The 13,840-nt window shown below is 52.6% G+C and overlaps 2 protein-coding genes across 2 annotated transcripts; one reads left to right on the top strand and one right to left on the bottom strand.

Annotated features, from left to right (window-relative positions):
- Window positions 1-257: 257 nt before the first annotated feature.
- GT037_009887 (uv damage endonuclease) lies at window positions 258-2,606 on the top strand (the record flags this gene model as incomplete). The annotated part of the gene is made up of 2 exons (XM_038934934.1): window positions 258-908; window positions 960-2,606. The coding sequence occupies 2 exons, from the start codon at window positions 258-260 to the stop codon at window positions 2,604-2,606; spliced, it is 2,298 nt and encodes a 765-aa protein (XP_038782348.1).
- Window positions 2,607-8,309: 5,703 nt separating this feature from the next.
- On the bottom strand, window positions 8,310-10,901 carry GT037_009886 (uncharacterized protein; the record flags this gene model as incomplete). Its single annotated transcript, XM_038934933.1, has 1 exon — window positions 8,310-10,901. The coding sequence occupies one exon, from the start codon at window positions 10,899-10,901 to the stop codon at window positions 8,310-8,312; it is 2,592 nt and encodes an 863-aa protein (XP_038782347.1).
- Between the last annotated feature and the right edge of the window lie 2,939 nt (window positions 10,902-13,840).

Genomic DNA, 13,840 nt, shown 5'->3' with positions numbered 1-13,840 from the left:
CATAACATCAAACTTCAATGTGATGACGTAGGCGCGAGCTCGACGCGTTAGCCACCCAATATGGCCTTGGAGGCACGGATCGCAAGTTTCAGCCTCCTCCTTTCGATAATCTTGCTGTTCTTCTGCGGCGCCATCACCTAAGTCTTGGACGCATGTTGCGTTCCCTTCACTGCATCCGCTCTCGTGTCGCATTCAAAACACCACTCCGAGCGACGGCGTCTGTACAGAACTCTCACATAATATCCCTTCTCCCAATCATGCCCCCCAAGCGAAAAAGGTCTGCTGCTGCAGTAGCAGCGGTTGCTACAACAGAAGAGACGCCTCTTGTGGATCGATCACAGATGCGCCGAACAGATGTGCCTTTGCCTACAAACGTCGTGAAGCCACCACGCCGCCAAACGACGCGTGGGGGAAAGACTGAAAAGACGGATCCTAATCTCAACCCTGACATTGTCGATGGTGTCACCGCATTACGGGCATCGCCTGACGCAGAAGAAGGCGCAGACGCTGTTCTGGGATCTGCCGTGAGCAACGGTATTGCGACTGAGGCCGATACTGCACCAGATGCAACTACGAAAGACAATGCGCTTCCACCACCTGCCACAACTAGTGATGCGCCCGTAGCAAATGGCGCCCCTGCAGCGAACGCTGCAAAGAACAAGCGAAAGAAGGCCAGCGCGCAGCAAATCAAAGTGGAAGAGGATGACACCAACACAAGCGCCGTGAATAGTGCCGCTGCAAAGACCATGGCTCCTGCAGCCAACACCAGGATATCTGGCGATCCCGACGACGTTGATAACCTAGAGGCTGAAGACGAGGATGAGGCAGAGGTCAAGGAAGCCCTGTCAAGACCCCCACCGGTCAATTCTGAATACCTTCCTCTTCCATGGAAAGGACGGCTTGGCTACGTATGCGTCCTGCAGGTACTTTTTAATCTAAACTAACGAACGTGCATACAGGCCTGTCTCAATACGTACCTCCGTAGTGCTACCCCTCCCGTCTTCAGCTCGAGAACCTGTCGTATCGCGAGCATCATCGAACATCGCCATCCCCTGAAGGACCCATCACAGCCCGAACATGCCACTAAAAACCGCCCCGATAAGGAACAACCAGCGGATGTCGCGCGAGGAATGAAATATGTGGAAGAGATAGGCCTTGCTAATGCGCGGGATGTTATCAAAATGGTGCGCTGGAACGACAAGTACGGCATCAAGTTCATGCGCCTGAGTAGCGAGATGTTTCCATTCGCAAGCCATGACGAGTATGGCTACAAGCTTGAGCCTTTTGCTGGCGAAACATTGCGTGAAGTAGGCAAAGTGATCGGCGAGTTGGGTCATCGAGTGACTACCCATCCAGGACAATTCACTCAGCTGGGATCGCCGCGAAAGCAGGTCATCGACAACGCAGTGCGCGATCTGGAGTACCATGACGAGATGCTTTCTCTGTTAAAGCTTCCAGAGCAGCAGAATCGCGATGCCGTCATGATTCTACATCTCGGTGGTGCATATGGCGACAAGCCGGCGGCCATTGAAAGGTTCAAGGAGAATTATGCAAAGCTTCCTCAGAGCGTCAAGAATCGTCTGGTACTCGAGAACGACGATGTTGTGTGGTCAGTACACGAGCTGTTGCCTCTATGTGAGGAGCTCAACATCCCATTCGTGCTCGACTACCACCATCACAACATCATCTTCGATGCAGATCAAATCCGTGAAGGTACCAAAGACATCATGGAACTCTACCCACGAATTCTCGCGACATGGGAGAAAAAGGGTATCACACCTAAGATGCATTACTCTGAACCGACACCTGCTGCGATCACTAAGACAACGCGGAGAAAGCATTCACCTCGCGTCATGACATTCCCTCCTTGCCCTGATACCATGGACTTGATGATCGAGGCAAAGGACAAGGAGCAGGCCGTATTTGAGCTTATGCGTACTTTCAAGCTTCCAGGTTTTCATACTTTCAGCGACATCCTGCCACATACGCGTCAAGATGAGAACAAGCCATGGAAGCCCAAGCCTAAGAAAGCTGTAAAGAAGAGTAAGAAGAAGAAGACTGACGAATTGGACGAGCTGGATGCGAAGCTGGAAGAGGAAGAGCCAGAGGACGTGCCCCCGCCTATCGTACCTGACGAGGAAGTGGGCATGGGAGGACCAGAGGGAAGAGTGTACTGGCCTCCGGGTATGGAGGACTGGCTCAGACCCCCAAAACGCATCATCAAGAAGAAAGAAGACGGCGCTGCTACGCCAGCGAAGAAGAAGCGCAAGACCGCCGCTGACGCGGCGTCTGTAGCAAGTGAAGCTGCTCCACTTGAGGATGTCAAGACGCCCATCAAGACACCAGCCAAGAAGGCGGCACCGGCTAAGCGAGGAGCAGCAAGTTCGACTAAGAAGAAGGCAGCAGTTAAGTCCGTGCCAACACCTTCGGCTTCCGATGAAGAGGAAGATCAGCTTAGCTCACCCCCGCTTAGCGACGTAGGGAGCGAGGACGAGGCTCCTGTTGTGCAGAAGCGAAATGCAAGGCCTGCTGCGACACGGAAGAAGTCTGGAAGGGCTACGGCCCAGGTCAGCTACAAGGAAGAAGCGGACGAAATGAGCATGTAGACAAGTGCAATCCCACAGTCATCGGTAGCCATGGTGCAGCTAGTCGTAATATCAATCCCAATGCAAACGAATACGTGAATTCGGTCCTTTGGGTATGAAAATAGCGACATTGAAAGCATGATTCACATCATCTCGGTTGTAGGAGAGGTTGAGTAAAGACAAAACAATGCTCCGAGCCTGCTAGATCCTTCCCTTCCCGCTTCAGGCCGTTATCCCGTCCCATTCCTTCCCGGCCTTGTCCCTTCCGTCTCTTTACTGAAACTCGTATTCAACGTCTTCTCAGAGTTCATGCGTTCTCCACATTGACGTAGCTCACGAATTGCTGTTCGCGCTTACCTATCTATTCACCTTCCCAGTCCAGCTGTGTGGCCGAAACGCTGTATGAACATGCGTTCGTTGGGGTAAGGACGCATAAACGTGCATTATGTGGAACCTTTAGATTCGCTAGGCCTAGTGGAGAAAAGAGAGGGTTGGAAAACAAACAAAAGCAAGGTGGAACAATTGGGCCAGCCAGGCTTAGCCCAGTCACCTTCATGCTCGTATAACCCCCCTTCCCCAATACATGGCGTTAAACAACGTAGATAGATACGTTGTTGCACCGGCATAAGACTTCTAGAACTTTATCGAAGCACGGCCCGTTACTTTGCCGCACTAACCGACGGATGCCGAGGCATTCCGCACATCTTCTTAGCACCTTCCATTGCATATCCCACGGCCGGAAGTGGGATAGAGCTTAACCTGGTGTAAGCGTGTAAGATGTGACTGCCTTGTTGTCAGAACAGTAGTGCGGGAGAGGTGTCGTGAGGGTGTGGTTGGAAAAGCAGGCACAATCACATTGCATGTATGCATCGATAGCTTAATCGATAGCTTCACATGCATGGTGTCATGCAGGTCAGCGTTGCTGTGAGAGTGTCGACTGGTTCTAGCTGGCTTAGCTGGCTGTGGGGAGATGCAGATGCAGGACCACGTCGGAGGACATGGGCAGGAAAAGGGTAAGAGGGGGTGAGTTAGTGCGAACATCAGAGGATAGCCTGAAAAGTTGCTTTGAGGGGTATGGCCGTGGTGGGGGGAGGATCTGGTGTCTTCAGTTTCAGGTACGCGTCGCGTAACGGAGAGTGTGTGGGTTGTGTATTCCTGCGCTGTAGAGAAGAGGCATGATTTACCAAGACCGTTATCTGTGGGTATTTTGTAGGAGTCGACATGTCCGTATTCTTGATTGCATATGTGTTCATCTCCTCTTTGCTCCACTGCGATAAAGTGTATTGCACGATCTTTCGCAGGTAAGTGATCCCACCAATCGCTGTTCGTACGTGTGTGTCGTTGATGGCCCGACTGTTCCCTTGCACGTGCTTCTGATTTCTCAACACCAAGAACTGCGATCTAGAATACTCTCTCTAGTGTCTGTCGATCAACCATTGTCGACCATGACTCGATTCTAGGCCGTGTCTATCGCTTCGCTTCTCTTTCTCTCTTGCCTGCTGCCAATCAACCCCAGTCACCTTGTAGCTATCCGTAATCGGTTAACTTCCCGCGGCTACATATCTGCAGGTCTATCTGCACAGCCTTGCACAGATAGAGGTTCATGCCCGTACCATGTCCATGGACTCTTGAATCGAACATTCGGTGCACTAGTTCATGTATTTTTGCATTGACGATGTGCGTTATGGTAACGAGGGGCTGGTAGCCTATCCCAAGTCGTGGCTGAGAACAGAGCAGGGAAGTTGGTTATACTGTTCGGCTGCTATGCGGAATAGCATTGCGCCGGTGGTCCGTCCTGAGACCGTACCGCCATGCCTGGAATTGAGGACCAGGTGGAGACTCTTTCCTATACGTTCTGGTCAGCAGTAGGCGGTGTGGCGTGCTTGTTTGTTCAAGTGCAGCTCAGCGAATGAGGTTTTTGGCGGTTAAGGCGCTGCAAGAAGATTGTTTCCCAAGGAAGAATCTATGAACGGTTCATGTCAGTAGATCATAGCCTGTGTTGAATAACCGAGCCGTCTCGCGTCGAGCTCTGATGTTCGGCACTACACAACACGCATTCCGTGATTCTCAAATCTCCGTTTTCAATTTTCAACATCTGACCTTATCAACCACGAACTTGAATTAACGTCAGAGGTCGTACGACGCATTGTCCATACGCTCAGACCCTTAGGGCCCACATGCGATAAGAACACGAAGACTGTGCTTGAGATGGAGAGATGGAGAACGGGACAAAGGCCGAGCTTGTGAATATCTACGCGAGAGGTCTGAGCTCAGAGAGAAAAAATCGTCAAGCGCCCGTCATCCGTCCGTGCAAGTATGCAAGACACGCAAAAAGAAGTTCCAAGGATCCCTCGGCATCCTGATGCATGTGCGTAGTTGAGAGCGCATAGGCTATGCGGTCCGGAGGTGTTGGAGATCTCGATGACGGGTGCTGTGATGTAGGAGGCTGAAGGATTGTGATTGTGCCGAATGTCGAAGACTGGTAGTAAGGCAGCCATCTCAGGAAGAAGATTGCAAGGCCAATTGGGAGGACGGTTGAAAGCTAGGATCACTGCGATATACTGACCATCGTGGGGTTCCGTTTTCTGAGAAGAAAGTGCTACAGCTGGAAAAAGCCCAAGATCTGGACTCGGTTCATTATTTGCTATGACGTTATAGCTTTCGAATGATGTTGAAGTCCCATCATAGTCATTGCGCGTGGTAGACATGCGCGAGGAACATGGGTTTTATTGTTACAAATTCGTTTCTAGTTTGCTGATTGTCTCTCAAGGGTAAGAGAGCGTCTAGATGGTTGCGCGGATGCGACAGGTGATCGTAAGCAGGTACAAAGAGCTCCGGCTTCTACAGGACCACCGCGTATAGTTGTTCTTCAAGTTTCTATAGAACTCTTTTCTACTGAGGTACCATAGACATCGATACCAAGAACCTACTGCACCACCGATGTAACCAAAGAGCAAGCGCATACGTCTGTCTCAAGCCAGCAGACAACGGAAGTGCCGGCCACGGGAACGCGTCAACAACAACTGCACTCATCGCGCCTTCACGATATCTGCTTTTTTCTTCCTCAGCCACCACGTCACCGTCCCAAACTATCTTGCCCGATCATTTTTTTCTCCGGCTTTCCATGGCTCAACGCGGCACATACCCTCTAGGAACTTGTTTCGGCCCTTTAGTGATCGATTGTAATGGCCCGCTCCGCGATCGTCCTCCTGCGCCTCACGCGAGCTACACACAGCGTACATCTAGCATGACACCATCACGCTCTATTGTCGTGGAGATGAAGGGTCAACGCCTAGAGCGGCATGACGAAACAAAGCGTACGCCTCCTCCGCAAGTGTCGGCTATCTTACTCCGCAAAAGTTACGTACAAAATTGTTTCCCCAGATTATCACATGCAAGACATAGCTCCGTCAAACTACGGCGGTCACGGCGTCCGTCAGACAACGAAATTTCCAAGCCGCCATTCCAACCGGCTCTCTTGTTAGAAAATAGCCGATGACCCAATTAGGCATTACGCCCGGCTCAAGTTGGAGCTCGGGTGAAGCGCCCGAACGGCGTAGAAGTGTGACGAGATGGGCGGTTCCTGCGTATCCTAGTATTAGCACACCAAACGAACGAAACGCGTTGGCATGGCGTTTTCGGTCTTGGTATCCTAGGGGACCCGTCCGCGTAGGTTTGGTTGTTACAAGTTACAAGTTACTGTACTAACAATAGGAGGCAATGCGATACCACAGGCTCTCGGTGAATCCGAAATGATTGCACAGTACCTATACACCGGGTGATACATACCGCGGTATTCCCGAATGCGACGTTAGAGAGACCCGAGTCACGTTGCAATGTGCAATTGGATATCCATAGCACTGGGAATATTGTTACTTTTCTAATCGCAGCTATTCCTAGCGCTAAACTTTTCGGCTTCACTGCGTTATCTTCTTGGCTTGTTCTGCTTCGCTGACTTGCTGCCTTCTTGCTTCCAATACACCGTACTATAGTAGTCGAGTTGCGTGGTTCCGAGGAGCCAAAAGGACATGCACGCACGGAAATTTGAAGGGTTAGCGCAAGTACACAGGCAATGCGATACAAAGAACACCTGGGCATCGAGAGGGGCAGAAGCGTGGGGTAGATAGAAACGGAGTAAGTCGTATTGCAAAACTCCCGTTCTGCTCTGCGCATGAATCAAGAGTCCTAAAGTAGCTTGAATGTCTGACTGGCAAGGCGCCCAACCGGCTGCTCTCCGCTTCTGTTCGTATCGTGAACATCCCCCACCGGCTACTACTCGTGTCCCTCCAACTATTCCCCCCCGCAAAGCTGGCAAAGAAGCAATGCACCTCTGACGTTGTTGTATTGCGATGCACGAGCAGTGACGTGTGCGACCCGAGTACGTAGGTCAGACTTGCTTTACAATGAAGAAAAGAACAAAAGCTTGAGGTATACATGAGCTGAGCTGTCAGCATGAGTACACGTTGTACCTGGCAGATGATCACCGCAGATCCCCGTTCGGACAAGCAGTGGCAGGGCAAGCTGAGCCGGAATGAGCGAGACCCTCTCAACCACTCAACTACGCGGTACGTACCCCAACCAACACCTGCATACACGGTATCAGCGCATCGGCGTCGCCTTCATCGTGATCTCAACCCTTCGCTCTCAAAAGCATTCTTTCATGTTCAAGAGGCACAACAGCTTTGACAGGTATACCCCTTCATCTCATTGCGACATTCAGCGGCGGCGTCTCCGAACCCTTCCTTTTGCCCCGCGCAGCCGTCAAACGTCAGCACCTTAACGCCGCCATAACCGCCTCTTGCGCGCCATGGCCGCTCGTCTTTCGCCGTCGCTGTGAAACCCTGACCTAGCAATTCTTGTTGCTCTAGGTAGTGTGGTCTTGTGCTCGTGGTCGTGGTTCGTGGGTTCGGCATCAGCTGGTACAAGCTTGAGCCTTGTGAGATCGGGTCAGCTTATCACCTTAATCGAACGTTTGCTGTCGCTGCTGTCGTCTGACTGGACGAACGTGTATGTGGCTGCGCACTCCTACAAAGTTTAGGTGATGACGATCTTGAAATTGGACATGTGGTGAGGTCAGCGAGTCGCAGTCTTCGCCTCATGTCAAATGAGATGCTGCAGCCTCGATTTGCGCAATGCCAACGCCGTGTTGGGTTGCGGTGTTGTACGATTTGCTGACCGGCGGTGAACCGGTGAGCCTTGCCTGAATGAATCATCTCAGCTCATGTTTTTCTTCTTCGTTGTTTGTGTAACCACACTTGTTAACCCGTTGCACTGGTAGAGAGACGCTCGTGCAGCCTTGCATGGGATAAGCGTTGGGGTGCATGCGCGATGCTCGTGCATAACAGCCGATCTGGACAATCTTGAGACGGGTTGCGCAATCTTGTATAGATAGCAAGACAGTGATTGCAAGCGAAGAAACAGGCATGGGGTGCATGTGTGAGGATATTGTACGCTTTTAATTTCATTAACTGTGTAAAGCTTTTCACAAAACTTCATATCATTGCAGGGTATGCTGCATAAACGTCGCTACAAATATACATAAAATGAAGCCGAAAAACTTGTTTGCCCAAGGTTCGCTTTTCCCAGCCGGCCCAACCAATCCTGAGACCCATGTCGTAAAACCTGTTCATGCACGTTTTTCTTCGTCGGTGAGCTTCATATCTGTGTGTGTGTGTATGTGCGCTCAACCTCGTGTGTATAGCTTGTGTCCAGCAAGCGTCGTCATCAAATCACAATGTACTCCCCATCCACGCGATCCATGGCTCTCCTCCATCGGAAAGGATGCTGTACGGTACTGAAAGGCCCATTCTGCCTCGGCACCTGCACATCGCCGTCCGACCATTCGTCATCTTCGCGCCATACTCGTTCGAGCACTTCTAGACCACTGAGATTGTTGAAGAACCCGCTCTCACGTTGAATCTCCACACATCGTTGTCGCACCACAGCGCGGTGCTCAGGGTCAACACATTCCGTGCCGATAATGAATAATGGCCACAGTAGGAACTTGTTAACGCAGCTCGTCATACCAATCTGAGAAATGTGGTAAAGTCCCTGTGATACCAAGTTTTGGAAGTTCAGAGCTGAAGCGGGAAGTGTCGGCTGCGCTAGGCGCTCAGTGTAAAGAAGCGCGGCATAGCGGAAGCTCTCGCTAATGTGGAAAAGCGCAGCCTGTTCTGGCGACATGGCGAGCATTGATGATGTTGCTTCGCAAGATGTGGAATGCATGTCTCCAGGTGATGGAAACTCCCACTCTTGTAGCCGAATACGAAGATCGTTCCACTCACTCCAAAACTCGGAGCGAGGATCATCGCGCGCTGAGGTAAAGGGGTCAACGTGCTCGTTAATGGGAGTTCCCCAACCGTTGCCGTCCATATGATCGAAGCTGAACGAGTAAAAGTCTTTGACTTTCTTGGGTCGGGGTGATGATGTAGGCGTGTCGTCGTTGTCGCGTACGGGTCGGTTCTGACTAAGCAGATTTAGTCGCCCGAGTCGTGCAATGAGTTTGAAAAGCCGGCCCTCGCAGCCAGAGTGGTGTTCCAATGCGCCCAAGTTCGCACTGAGGTTCATCATGTCAAGCGAGTCGCCGCGTACTTCGATCTCTCGGTCATTGACTGCAGCAGTCATAACATCGAACCAAGTAAAGAAAGTCTCGATCCACCCAACAAACTCTGACCGGACTGTCCTGTCGCGCAGGCTCAGCAGTTTCTGGACGCCTGCGAGCTGAGTCTTGAATTTCGTAAAGCCGGAATCGCAGACATGGAAAAGACAAAGGATAAGAAGCGTAGCGAGTACGGAGTCGTCCTGCGAGCCATCGTAGTCGACAAGCTTCTTGTTGAGGAGGGCAATGGAGTTGGCCTTGTAGTGCTTCTCTTCGTCGGTTGCTTCGCCATGCATCTCACGCAGCTCTTGTGTCGTCATCTGTGAGTAAGCATGATCCGGTATCAGGCGCGTGTCATGCAGCACGCTCAGTCGTCGACCTTCTATACCTCCGCGCATACGCATGTTGTTGGTAGCTAGAGCTCCAATAGCGTTCTGGAGCTCCTCGTTGCGCATGGCTAGATGTATGATGTGCATCCGATAAGGGTTGGTATGGCTATCAAAAGCCACCAGCACCGGGCATATAAATTTGTCGTAGTAGTCCAGAAGGGATAGCATCCGCGGGGAAAGGGGCGAAGCGATGGTAAGGCTCTGAGGAATCGAAGTGGTGAGCGACAGTACATCTTGAGACAGGGGGCCAGAGCCATAGGAAGACATACCCTCCGACGGGAGAAAGGAGAAGCCAGGCTGGAATCCATTGAAACTCGAGCTCATTTCCCCCTCAACAAAAACATCCTGAAATACGACAGGACCCATACTTTGCGAGGCTGCACTGACTTCGGGATAGTCGTGTATGCTCTGATCTGAGCTTACGCTAGAGCTCATGTCGTCCCCCGTTGGTAATGAGCGAGGAGCCTCGTGAATGAAGTAGTGGTCCAGAGAGCCCATGGGCGCCTGGTCGAATGGCTGATATCGTGGTATTGAAGGGTCTGCGAAGGGAAATTCGTCAACGGGTGTATTCGGGAACTCGCTCGGTGAGGGGAAGTCGCTATCGCTGTAGGTACCAAGAGAAGCAGAAGAGGCCGACATGCCGTTGTCCTCGAAAGGTACGTGCAGGGTGGTTTGTAGTCTTTGCAGGGGACCCCTATGTGGCTGGTGATGTCTGAACTTGGAGGCTTGAGGATGCACAAATTCGAATTGCTCTCCATGATGTTGCATGGGATATCCGACTGGAGTGGACGAAGTGGGGATAGGTATTGGACTTGTTGGGCTGAAGTACTGGTATTCTTGCGGTGCTGAGAACATAGGGCTTGTAGGACTCCTTGGTGAATGAGCACCAAAGTCGATGCTCGCCCGACTGTTGAAGTTGTGCTGGTAATCTTGGTGGGCACCGGTGCTTGACGTGGTGCTGGTGGAAGCTATGGAGTTCATCCGGTGGGATTTTGGCTCCTGTGTTGCAGTTGCAGAAGGCGATTTTGCAATAGGCAAAGACATGCCTCGAAGCTTTCCACGGCTAGCTACTCCCACACCCCAAGTTAGGGTAGTACGGTATCCTGAGCATTCTTTTCCAATGTCAACGCACGGCCCACAGTATGGACGGCGTCGATCACACTTGACTTGACGTTTCTTGCAAGCAAAGCAATCGTCGGTGGCTCCAGTGGCGGGTGCTCTTCTTCTTCGTTTCCTGGGAGCAGCGGCAGCGTTGCTGGTATTGGTGGCGGTGGTGTCTGCCTTCTGAACGACCTCAGCAGGCTGAGCAGTGGTTGATGAGACGGCCATGGTGGGTGTGATAAAAGAGGAAGCGTTATTGCAGTACTCTACAACGTTGCATCTGCAGGATGTGGATCGTGTATAGTAGGTGTAGAAACAGAATAGACAAGAAGACGAGGGGTAATACTCAATGGAGCATAGAAGAAGCGCGTCACGGTGGGTAAGTATTATTTCGGCCTCGATGGGTCTGGGTAAAGGAAGCTTGGTCCCCCCGTCTGATAAGGTCAGGGCCCTAGTGGACAGGGCTCTGGGATGCCAAGGGGTAGGATGCAAAATGCCGCGGCATACTGGACGCTAGGATATTAAGAGAAGAGGTGGTCATCTTGAGAGATGTGCATGAAGGATGTGGCCCGCAGCGAGTAGGCCAGGTGCCCGCATGTTCTCGCAGCGGCTGCAAGGCTTTGGCTGTGGCAACCCCTACCACACCCCACACCGTGACGGCGAATTGCAGGACGGCGCGAGGTAAGGTCGGGTTAGGGTCGGGTTACATCGTGGAAAAATGGTAGCACCCCGGCAGGAGCTTGAAGATGGATGGCGACAGTGGCCTGCTGCAGGACGGAGAGGGCTGGACGCCACGAAAGCTCCACCAATGACATGCTGCAGCGCGCACGATCTACTACCGGCCGCTAAGTTCGGAGCAGCTAAGAGGCCACAGCCACTGAGAGAGCTTGTGTCGAGGGCTCCGGGGTGAAGGCGTTGCAGGGCTTGTTCGGCTCGCGAGCTGCTGCACTGCTGCAGAAGTAGTGCTGGTTGCTGCTGATAGCGTCAGGGCCACCATGGGCAACGTGAGCGCTCGGACGAATGACCAGGCGCAAATGGTCACGGAGCCGACCGAGGCGATCAATGTGCCGCCGCGAAGACGCATCGAAGCTGTGTAGAATGATGTCGCTGGGATGGCAGCGCTTGTAGTCTGTCAGGGCTTGCCAGTGGGAGAAGACAGCGAAAAGCCGCCCGCTGGTGAAGCCTTCCGCCAAGCCAAGCCTTGGAAGAGTACGTAAGGTTAAAGAAACAGCCTCCCATTGCACGCCAACCCCGCAACGGGAGTCTCTGATCTGCCGCAAGGCATGAAGAAGGGAAGGATGCGTGGGTGATGCAATTTGCGCACCTCTGCACGCGACGGGGCAGCAGACACGACGAGCACACGTCTGACGGCGGGCGCGGATATTGCGATGACATCGAGGATTAAGGACACGGCGGGCCCAGGCGTGAATGATGCAAAGCTGCACGCAATGGCCGGGGTGCCTGGGATACTGGACAACTGCCAGCAGCTGTCTGTCGCCCTGCTGTCGCCTGCTCCGCAGCCCTCTTGGCAGAACCGTTCTTGTGGGACCCGCTGTGATAACAAGCCATGCGGGCCTGATGAGAGAGCGATATGACCATTGCCATCTCAAGTGCACCCCCACGGTTCGTGAGAAACTGACCGTGTCAGTGCCCCAAACACCTCATGAGGCCGTCTTCCCTCGACCTTTGAGATTCCCTCAGGGTCTGCTCTAACAGCCCTGAAGCCTCCAAAAGCCTCTGTCGTGCATGATGCCGTGGCTTCGGCCGCCGCAAGAGTGCCGAACCTGTCCAGCTAACGGCGCCTAGGTCACTCAGAGCCCAATCCGTTCCCCATCCCATCCACATCCCATCCCCATCCTATCCACCACCTTATTCGCGTAGATACAAGCCACTCTCAAATGGCGCCTTCACCGATTCCCATACGCTAGCCTGATCGTGGTATTAGGCACGTGAGTGCCAAGTCAGACATGCATCGGAGACGTGCGCTACTTTGGTATGCTGGCTGTGCTCCACCACTCAACGATTTGTCTCAGGTAACAAACAGCTTCAACCTCCCGTCAGCAGATGGCTTTTGTGTTGCTAGGCAAGGTTTCATTATTCAAGACCTCTCACTAGCCATCCGTACCTGGGGAAGCAGTTCACCGTCAATGCGCCTGCGCAAATGTGCACACGCGGGGTAGTACGGGGATACGAGGCAGCCACAGACCTCATTCGCCCACTTGGTGAGCCCTCTCCAAAAGCGAATCCTTTTACAAGCTTTGTAAGATTTGTAGCATGTCTTCCTTCGCTCCGCAGAAGACCCGCTGGCAGTGGCTCTCCTAATTCCAGACCTAGCTATCACGCCGAAACGGATTACGAAGAGAGCCTCACGGATGCCGGCTGTATGCCTAGCTTCTGCAAGGCTAGACAAAATGATAGGAGAGCTGCGGCTCCTCACATTCATTGTTAAGCTCCGGGCAATATCCGACAATCATACCATTATGATGCATCAGATGTAAAAACGCCTGAGGGTCGGAGTTTGTCCGATAGCTGCGACTAGATCATCTACGCCATTCTGTGGGACATGTCTTGTAGCCGAGCGGGCCATGGCAGCTCTACAAAATCCTAATCTCCGCCCTGGCAATTCTTCCGGCGCCAGGTAGAGTATAAGATCTCGCTTCCCGGACCCTCAATTCTACGATGCCCGGCCCGACAGCAGACGTTTCAAAAGACCTGGAGCCAGACCGAGGCATACTGAATGGAGAAATGCTTCCGTGTTTTCATCTTGAAGATCGTCATTTCGCCGGCACTTGGTAGGGAACGACAAGACAAAGGCGTCCGCAAGCGCTGGATCTCTCTTGAACAACCGGCGGCTGCGGTTAGAACAGCGAACAGGGCTCCTCGGAGGCTCTCTATTTATGGTCTCCACAAGAACCCTGCGCTAGCAAACAGCACCGTCGATGGGGCCCGCTGGGTCTTATACTCTAGCGTCGATATCGCTCCAAGGGTGAGTGTATCCGGTTGTTGCCCACGCGGACACATTGCGAGCGCTTCGAAGCGACGCAGAAGAGCGGTCTGATGGCTGCGGTTTGATACCTTTCAGCGTGCAGATCCGCTAGATACATGTCTAGCACGTGAACCAAGTATTGGCTACGGCCAACAGCGCCTGACAAAGTTTCGGCGGCTAG

Source organism: Alternaria burnsii (assembly GCF_013036055.1).
Source record: "Alternaria burnsii strain CBS107.38 chromosome Unknown 701, whole genome shotgun sequence".
In the NCBI taxonomy this organism is placed as follows: Eukaryota; Fungi; Ascomycota; class Dothideomycetes; order Pleosporales; family Pleosporaceae; genus Alternaria; species Alternaria burnsii.
The sequence above is the reverse complement of the archived record's forward strand: the minus strand, read 5'-3'. Positions and strand labels throughout refer to the sequence as shown.